Here is a 10355-nt window from a genome sequence, read left to right on the forward strand (position 1 = left end):
CTTTTATGAAAATGGAAAAGAGAGTTTTCTTTGGTTAAAGTGGTATATTTGAAAATCTAGAAATGAGAAGTTGGTCCAGGTATTTTTTTTCTCAGAAGCACGGTCTAAGTAAACGTAAAAGCTGGAAAGGATTCTCAAATACCTTTTGCTTAATCCACAAAGGAAACCGTTTGGCGGAAGATAGACCAAGAACTAGCTGTCAAACTGATGGCTCATAGAAAAAGCTTCGAACCAAAACCTCCTTTAGGTTTGGGAAGGTTTCGCAAGTGTTAATATGAGGGAGTGCCAAACTATCTGTGACGGATGGTTACAACGACATAAGCTCCATTCCAGTGATCAACTGAGATTTTAACTACTTAAGAATTAGATAATTACCATATTTATAACAGAGAAGAGAGAAACCTAGAGTTTAATCTTAGTTTTAGGAGGACCTTTTAAGTTTATCATCATATATATATCATAGGGCTAAGTTGAATTTAAATGGATAGTTCTGCTCTTAATTATTTGTATTATTTAATAAATATTGATAACATCCTACATATGATGCGTATTATTGAAATATATATTGATGTACGTGTGTTATTGTTATGTATATGCATGATCAGTCGATCACACATTAGTAAGGTTTCTCGTTCACATAGTTCCCACGAGGACTATAGTTGCAACTGATGATGGTTCCACCATTATTACACCTCACTTTAGCACATCCGAGTTTCACTGAATTCCTCCAAACAACCTGAGTGTAATGACCGCAAACTCCGTTGCACGTATTCGAAGCGTAGTTGTAGTTAGCCTTCTCGTTAACCCACATGTTCACGGCTGAGACGCCAGACAAGTCGCTGCTACCCCAGGACAAGTTCTCTCCGTAAGGTCCACGCGAGTGTACGAGTCTGCAGTTGCCTCTTAGTTGCGCTGCGTAGCTCCGAGCGTAAGCTGCAACCGTCTCGTCCCACTGCATGGGGCCTACGCCTACCGCTGCTCGTGCCTGGTTGTGAACCCTTAGATAGTCTTGTGGGCTGTCTTGAGCCTTGGTAGGAAGAACAAGAGCACCTACAAGTGCTACAAAAACTATTAGCAATCGAGAAAAGCTAATGAAATTCATTTTTCTTAGTTGAGGATGGCTATTTCCAAGCTTTGTTGTGTTATGATTTTGGGGTTCGCAATCGCAAGCATGGTTTATATAGAGATTTGGAAACTATATCGCATTTTGTGCGGACACAAAAATAAACGACGTTTTGGGTAAACGCAGATGGTCCATATAAACATTTTCCTAGCAATTATCCGTATGAATAAAAACTAAATTATTCTTTGTCAATTTTCAACAGTATGAATATTTTTGGTAATATCCCTTGTAATCGTTTCTTATTAGTAGCTTTGTCATTTTTAATATATTTTCGTATGTTTTGTTGTTGTATTGCGTAACACAAAATGAAGTTTCTTAACAAAAAGAAAAGAAAGAGAGAGAAAAAACTTGTAGATTATTAAGGTAAATTCATTTATATCTGTTTCATGTCATTTAGGGGGAGGTATTGGTTTAGGATTTAGAAAGAATTTTAATGACTTTAAAAGTTAGGTAAAATATGTTGTTATTCAATCAAGACTTTTAAAAACTCTTTAAAAATTTGGTGTTATTGGTTGTGGATTTGTAAAAAGTTATCTAAAATCTTGATAAATCTAGTGTTATTGGATTAAGAGTTTTATAAAGTCATTAAAAGTTTATGTTATTCAAGTAAAACAAAAGAATCTTAGATTGTTAATGAATTCAAATTTTATGTTATTGGTTTAAGATTTTATATTATTTCCTTCATAACAAAAGTCATGAAAAAACTTTTATCAAATAGAAAGATTTTACAAGATTAGAAAAAACAAATCATCAAGATTTTAAAAAACTTCCTAAACAATCTCTTAGAATCTTTCATTTTTAACTTTCAATTTTCTATGATTCTAACAATCAGCAAGAACATAAAATCATTAAAATTCTTTCTAAATCATAAACCAATACCTCCCCCTTAGTTGTTCTTTTGTTATTCTTAAGTCTTTGCACAAAAATAAATTCTAAAGTCTTATATTTGGAAGTGATCAATATCTTATATAATATTAGAAGGTTTTTTCTAACTTTTACTCACATTGCGACATTTGACATTCTCTTTTTAATGTTGGTACAATTGAAAGTACTTTTATATCTTATGTTCTTTTGTCAAACAAAATTATTTTATTTTATAATAAAATCTCATATTATATATATGATACAAAATATAATATTCTATAACATTTACTAATAAATAACTGATATTCGATATATTTACTTTACACATTTTTCTTACATTTTATTTAATTTGTCTTTCATCATTTAAAGTGAAAAAAATATACACTATTTTATAATAAAATAAAATATCATAATAAAACCATATCTTGGATGAGAAATGAAATAGTTTAAATACATTATTATTATCAAGCTTTTATGTAATTTTATTGACCTTAATTTTTACACGTTTTAGAATCGTATAATGTTTCTTTCATTAATTGAGTAGGCAATAAAGTTAGTCAGCTCATATAAATAAAAGAGATTGTCATATATGTTGACTTTCTTGATTTTCTATCTATTTATTTCATTAGAAAATTGTAAGTGAGATATTTAAAATAGTATTAATTAAATCTTTAAGTTTGATTATTTCTTATATGGAAAATATATTAAAATTTTATATTTAATATCAAGTAGTGGGTTACAAATTGCTTTTACCATGCATTAAAGAGAGTTATAATTTCAACAACCATGCATTGAAATGTATTTAGTCTAATGAAAAGATTTTTTTTTTGTCAACTAATGAAAAGATTTTCGTTTGCAAATATTTATGTTACAAAAGTTTTTTTTTATGTTACAAAAGTTATGACACCAAATTCCATAATTCCCAAATTTGTAATTGTACGTTAATAAAATATTTTGAAGCTAAGATTCAAATAGCATACGTATATATAGCCATAGGTAGACATTTACTTAAATACTTAGACTCAAATTTACTCTCAAATTCTATACCTGTTAGGACATATATCATAAACGCTGCAAGAGGAAAAAAGATCGTCATGTTTCTTGATTATGATGGTACCCTTCTTCAATCCTTGATGATCCAAACAGAGGTTTGATGTCTAGCAAGGTTCCTTATAATTAACCAAAATATATATACCCTTTCTCTCCATAATCAAGATATATTTCATGTGTTCTGTGTTTCACAGATGAGAAGAAGAGTGAAAAACATGGCCAAGTATTTTCCAACTTTTATAGTTACGTAGATGCATTTTATTTTTGGTAGAATAGTTACATAGATGCATTGACAAGGTACATTTTATAAAATAATTTTGTTTCCCATTTTCTTAACCAAATTTGCTAACGATCAAATTACAATTTGATATGTTATTTATTATTTTTATTTTTGTAGATTTATAGCTTAGTGAAGCTAGCAGAACTCTATTATATATAAGTCATGGAATGAAATCAATGGATATTAAAGGCTCAGCTAAAGTCTTCTCAAGATACAAGAAGGTAGATTCTTAAAAAAATATGATTAACCAAATTTTAATCTGAATTCCTTTATTTACTTTTTAATCAAAATTTACTCTTCGTTTTTATATATGTAGCCATTATTTTAACTTTCCTGAGGATTAGTTAAACGTCTTTACTGAGGATTAGTCTGCCAGTTCCGGAGGACAAGCAGACTAAACAACCTTATACCACAAATTTATATTATGTTTAAAGGCCACAAAATAATATGTATATTATAATAGTAACAAAATGTTTTCTTCACTAAAATCTACTCTATCCATTCCTTATTAATCCATTTTCTGGAGAAAAACAAATGTTGCACAAAAAAACAATTTTTAGGTTTTCTATATATTTTTAATAAGTAATTAATAACAAATTGTAAACTAAAAAAAAAAAGAACTCAATATTCTTGGTTGAAATTCATTAATCACAAAAAAAAAATGCAAGTAAAGTCAGTTTTTAATATGTTTGAAAATCCTAAAATATCGATTAATCAGGAAGAGAGGGAGCATTGTCTAATATAACCATTTAATGTAGTCCCACATAATTTTTAAAATTTTCAATGATGGGAAGTTTTTTCAGTCAAGTGGTTACAGCACCACCTCTGCGACCGATCCCACCGGAATTCGATTCCACTATATCACGTTATCCCGCTTAGTAGGGACTGGCTATGAATCGGGAATTGTCGATTATATATTGACAAAAAAAATCAATGATAAATAGAATTTAGTTATTTTGTATTATAATGTTTAGTATGTTTAGAATTTAGTTATTTTGTATATATTTATATATATATATAAAAGGATATTATTGAAAATAGATTACAAGAGAAGGTATTTCTTTTAAAATTATTTGTTGTTAAGTATTACTTTTAGATGATAAAAGTAAAATTAATATATAGAACAACATTAAATTATCTATCAAAGTAATTATATAGTAAGGTCTTACAATTTTTTAGACTACTTATCAGTTTTTCTCAAAAAAAAAAACAAAAGTGTAAATAAATATAATTTATCTTAATTACTTAACAAAAATCAAATTAAATTGATTTTGCGGTTACTTAAACAATGGTCATATTATTATAGCAACATATTGTTTAAATATTTTCAACAAGTGTACTTTAAATTTTTCCTCTATCTTAAAATGATTCTTTTATGTAGCATCATATAACAAATATATATTAAAATATTGTAGTTAAATAGTAATATTATAAAAATTAAGTTTCAATACATATAGTAACAATTACATGTACATTTCATATACAATTGAATATAAACTTCATTCATTATTTCAAATTAATAATGTATACATAATCCACGCATCACATGAGCTACTTTCTAGTATTATATATAGTTTATCACGTATATTTGAATCCTAATGAAAATAAATAGAAAAATCATATAGCACCTTTTGTAAATGTTTACGCAATTAAGATTATATTTAGAGTCAACCGAAATAAAAAAATGAAAAGTCATAAAGAATTGTCTTCTAGTGTTTCATGCATGTGAATAGATGCCGCCACATCTATCCCTCTTGCCTATAGCTGAAAAGTCGTGAAGAATATATGCCGCCACATCTATGACGTAACTAAAAACAGCGACGACATAGACAAAAATCAGAAATAGGATAGTTTTGGGATTTGAATATAACATTGTATACTGTATACACTTGAGCACCCATTGAAAATGGGCCATTTTATGCACCTTTTTGTTTTTGGCCAAACACTTGATCACCCATTGACGATGACTAATTGGTTTCGTAGTTTTTTTTTATTGTGATTCTAACCTTATTTTATCTCCAGTCGTATAACTAATTCTGTACCACCAATTTCTAGGGATTCTAAGCAATAACACTTAAGTAAAAAACAGGTAAAAATATATATGCTGTCATATTCAATATGATATACTATCACACTATGGAAGTATTTTTAAATAAAATAATTAACATGTTATACCAAAATTATAAAAATTAACTAGATGGTCTAAACCCTAGAACAATCATTTAGCACTTAACTTGATATAATGTTAGATGAAGAATTATTAATTTGGATATAATTTTTTTTTGGAAATGACTATTTTCCTGATAAAATTAATTATATGTAATATTATTTCTAAAAGAAAAGATAATTAGTTAGCAAGAATAAATTTTAAGGAAGATAACAAGCAACATTCTTACGTTTTGAAAAAGAAAACAAAAAAAAAATATTCCTACGTATTATTATTCTCTTTGCTTCTCTTCAAAGATATTCTTTGCATAGGAACACAATTTACTTCAAACACTTTTCTCATGCAATACAATATATATATATATATATATATATATATATATATATATATATATATATATATAAATTGATCAATGATTGTCATATTTGTCCAACGTACTCAACCTCAAACGTCTTAATAAATGACTCTAATAAATCGCTCAAAAGCATTTATACTTCTCATAGGATTCTTCATCTCAAGTTTGCTATTATGTGTCTCACAAGCTTCCGTTGTTTCATCGGGAGATTTTAACAAAGACTTCTTCGTCTCATGGTCTCCTTCCCACGTTAACACCTCCAATAATGGTCGATCAAGAATCCTTAATCTCGATCAAGAATCTGGTATTTAACATTCTCATTCACTGTCTCGATCCTTCTCTTTTAATTTTTCCGGTGGCAAGAACTTTATGTTTTGTTATTAGGAGCTTCCTTTGCTTCCACCCAGACGTTCTTGTTCGGGCAGATAGATATGAAGATCAAACTTATCCCAGGAAGTTCTCAAGGAACCGTGGTTGCTTATTATGTAAGAAACCTTCTCCACTTCTCTAACATCCTAACATGTACACATGAATGAACTAATAATTATTTTAATGATTCAACAGATGACCTCGGATCAGCCAAAACGGGATGAGATTGACTTTGAATTCCTGGGAAACGTTAACGGACAGCCTTACATTCTTCAGACAAATGTCTATGCCGAGGGAATTGATAACCGTGAAGAAAGGATCCATCTCTGGTTCGACCCAACCAAGGACTTTCACACTTACTCTATCTTATGGAACATTCACCAAATTGTGTAAGATTCTTCAACAAAAGTCTCTCCTGCCCTATGTACTCCTCCAAGATGCATAAGAATGTTGTTTTGTTGGTTTTTAGATTTATGGTGGATCAGGTTCCCATAAGATTGTACAGAAACCACGCGGATAAAGGTGTAGCCTACCCAAGGTTGCAACCTATGAATGTACAGGCGAGTCTATGGAACGGTGAGAGCTGGGCTACACGCGGTGGGCATGACAAGATTGATTGGTCAAAGGGCCCATTCGTGGCATCCTTTGGGGATTACAAGATAGATGCTTGTGTTTGGAAAGGCAACCCAAGATTGTGTAATGGAGAGAGTGATGAAAACTGGTGGAACAAGAATGATTTCAGTTCTTTGACAAGAGTGCAAAAGAGATGGTTTAAATGGGTGAGAAAGTATCACCTGATTTATGACTATTGCCAAGATTATGGAAGGTTTAATAACGAGCTCCCCAAGGAATGTAATCTTCCTAAATATTGAATTCGCTTTTCAGCTTTTTACCTTTTTATTCATTTATTAGGCGATGAATCTCTTTTATAAATTGCTTTGTGTTCTGTTATAGTAATTTTATTAGAAAGAGCTAAAGTTATAATTATTTAAAATGTTCTAAAGACCAAAACATCTTATATTAGATTCTATTTTGTACATGAAATTTCAAATATGTGGATTAAGGTGATTATATGATTGCAAATAATGATTGCAATTAAATTTAGGGTAATTTACGTATATTAGCCACATAGTGAGTTTTTTTAACCAACTTTGGTCAAAGTCAAATACATTTCCCATACATTAGCCACTTAAAAATTCTGGACAAAAATATCATTGTATGAAACTATATTTGTGTATGTTTGGTTAGAATTTGGTTCGACCCTAAACATATTAGTTAACTGTAACGTACAGTACAAGAATTTTCTCACTACAACTAAAAAAAAAAATAAATAAATAAAAATAATTATAATTAAAAGAATAATTCTATTATTTTTCACCACTAAAAGTTTTCTCATTTATCTCTATTCACGTTTATTATTATTTTTTTTTATTTTTATCAGTTTAAGTTATAATTTATTTTTTCTATTTTTTAAGATCCATTTTGATATATTTATTTTAAATTTTAAATTATTATTTATTTTTATTATGAATTGTGATGTTAAAAACAATTAGATATTATAATTAACATGTACGTACATAATAATAATTTGCAAAAAAGAAAAAACAATTAGTTTATCTATGAAGATTTGGAAACAGTTTAAATCTATAGTTTCGGTTACTAGTTAGTAGTTAAGGATATAATATACAAAAGGATATAATATACATATTTTAAATATAAGATATTAGATAGTATAGATATATGATGCCAATTTACTTACAAATTTTAATTAAAAAAAGATTTAGTCAGAACGTGTTACTTAGTACAATCGTTCACATAAATGGTTTATAGTTTAATTTAGGGTTTTAGGAATTATGTACGTATAAGACAATATTATAGTGTAACGTATTTGGTTTATGATTTTTTTTATTATTTTTTATGATTTTTAGGAGTTGTGTACGTTTAAATTTGATATGATCATGTACGTACATGTACTGTATAAACTTAAAATATGTAAACTTTGCAATTTCAATTTACGAAGTCCTACTAGTCTTTTCAACGTTTCATACTAAAATTTGTTTTCGAGAATAATGTACATTACACCAATATTTGTTTAAGTACTTGTTGGCATATGTAGTATTTAGTGCATTTAATGCATTGATGATGTTTTTTGTGTAGTTAATCTTCCTAATAAACCCACCGTTGACATAGTTGTAGAAATGTTTAAAATATAAGCTAATGTATATCATCAGGAAAACATCCAAAATCAATCCCAACAATTTGTCAAACATTTTTTTAGACCTAGACTTTAATACCCTGCAAATAACAACCTAAATCATGCTATAATTCAAATTTGTTACTTGAACTATATGAAATATTGATAATTTCTTCCTCTGCAAAAGAATTGATATTAGTTAATTTCCTCCTGTGCAAAAAAATTGATATAAACCCTAAAAATTGATTCAACTTGTTACAACACTTAGTCAAAACATCTATGTTTAAGTCTATATGATCGTGTACCTTTAAGTCAATACGATGATGTACATAAATGTTTTAGAGTTTATTTTTTATGCTTATGAAAATATTTTTGTACGTTTAAGTCAATACAAAGATTATGTACGTATTTTTCGTCAAATAGCTATGACTGTGTACGTATTAGTCTAACGTTTTATTTAGGTGTTGTGTATTTTATGTAGGCATTGTGTATGTAATTATTCTTATTATGAATTCTGTATTTAGATACAATTTCAAATATTAACATAACCATGTACGTACATAATAATAATTTGTATGTTTTGTGTACATACACATTTAAATACTTTTCTTCATTTTAATCAATTTTTGATGTAACATACAAGAAAAAAAAACATTTATAACATGTAGATACATGAGTTAATATGGACGTGAGAGACGAGATAACGATCATAATAGGAAAAACGATTCATACACAAACATATATATATACACTATTGAGTAGTGGATATAAGTGAATGTTATCTACGTTAGAACAATATATATAACATATATATATTTTAATTGCTTAGTCAAAGTAATACTTATATTTTATATAATTTATTTGGATTCACTTGATAGTTTGAAATTGAGTTAACAATAAATTATTTGTCGACAATAAAATAAACAACGAAAAAGAAGAAGATATTTATTAATATGAGCAATTCCACTCTATGTATCATCATCACCAATTTCATGTGAACATATCATATTCATTCGTAAAAGTAGACATGGGTAAAATATCCAAATCTCATGATCCGATCCGAACCAGAATCTATAATTTTAAAATCTCAAACGGATTCAAAATCTGTAGATTCGAAAACCCAAACCCTAATCTGATCGATAACTTAAGTTTTTGTTGTACGTACATAGCATCGTAGACATTCTAATATACATACACAACAACAAATACAATGATACAGAAAAAATTTGTGTGCTAAATTCTAATTTATCACCACATAGTAAATCCAAAAGATAAATGTAAGCAATTAAAGTTAATTTTACTCTTTTTTCCAGCCATATATGTCGTACAGAAATCATCAAGTTCTTAAACTTTTGGTGGAAACTTGGTTTTCCATTGATAATTGCTACAACAATACCTCTCTATGGTGTCGATCAACGCCTTCAACCAGAAACTTGTTCATATGTGTAACATCTAGGAAGATGACATTGGTGGGTTTGTTGTGATATTTAACTCTGGTTGTATCATGCAAAATATTGTACAAACTATATATATATATATATATATATATATATATAGGTAATGTAAAACGACAAGATATTTAACGCCTTTATTTTGCAAGAATTGGTATGAATGTGTACGTTTAAATCAATATAATCATGTACGTGCATGATGTATAGTTCGTTTTTAGTTGTTCTATGTACGTTTATGTCAATCTAGTCATATATGTACATAATGTTTTTTTGTGTACGTACATAATGTTTTTTGTGTACGTACATAATATTTTTGTGTACGTCCATAAGTCTACAGCGAATGAAGGGTATAATTGTAATTTTTCAGGCATCTTCAACCTAAATTCTCTCTTCTGTAACCCTAATTTTGTTTCCGTCGTTTTCATTTTTTCATAATCCTTTGTTTTCTTTACCTTTTAATGTTTTTTACATAAAAATCATGTAAATCTAGCATATATTAGGA

General features: G+C 28.4%; 2 protein-coding genes across 2 annotated transcripts; one reads left to right on the forward strand and one right to left on the reverse strand.

The window, feature by feature from the left end:
* Window positions 1–488: 488 nt before the first annotated feature.
* Window positions 489–1163, reverse strand: LOC104793015 (pathogenesis-related protein 1). The gene has a single exon (XM_010519287.2). It carries the CDS (start codon window positions 1100–1102, stop codon window positions 617–619), a length of 486 nt encoding a protein of 161 aa, XP_010517589.1. The 5' UTR covers window positions 1103–1163; the 3' UTR covers window positions 489–616.
* A 4722-nt stretch (window positions 1164–5885) lies between these two features.
* Window positions 5886–7291, forward strand: LOC104793020 (putative xyloglucan endotransglucosylase/hydrolase protein 10). The gene is made up of 4 exons (XM_010519299.2): window positions 5886–6143; window positions 6224–6324; window positions 6404–6597; window positions 6678–7291. The coding sequence occupies exons 1-4, from the start codon at window positions 5945–5947 to the stop codon at window positions 7078–7080; spliced, it is 897 nt and encodes a 298-aa protein (XP_010517601.1). The 5' UTR covers window positions 5886–5944; the 3' UTR covers window positions 7081–7291.
* The last annotated feature ends 3064 nt before the right edge of the window (window positions 7292–10355 follow it).

The sequence above is a fragment of the Camelina sativa genome, chromosome 1 (genome assembly GCF_030686135.1).
Source record: "Camelina sativa cultivar CO46 ecotype springtype chromosome 1, ASM3068613v1".
In the NCBI taxonomy this organism is placed as follows: Eukaryota; Viridiplantae; Streptophyta; class Magnoliopsida; order Brassicales; family Brassicaceae; genus Camelina; species Camelina sativa.

Bases quoted from the DNA above. Each gene is read 5' to 3' on its own strand.
- LOC104793015 (XM_010519287.2), bottom strand. From the start codon at position 1,102: ATGAATTTCATTAGCTTTTCTCGATTGCTAATAGTTTTTGTAGCACTT.
- LOC104793020 (XM_010519299.2), top strand. From the start codon at position 5,945: ATGACTCTAATAAATCGCTCAAAAGCATTTATACTTCTCATAGGATTC. The intron at 6,144-6,223 runs GTATTTAACATT...TTTTGTTATTAG, and splicing joins TAATCTCGATCAAGAATCTG to GAGCTTCCTTTGCTTCCACC. The intron at 6,325-6,403 runs GTAAGAAACCTT...ATGATTCAACAG, and splicing joins GAACCGTGGTTGCTTATTAT to ATGACCTCGGATCAGCCAAA.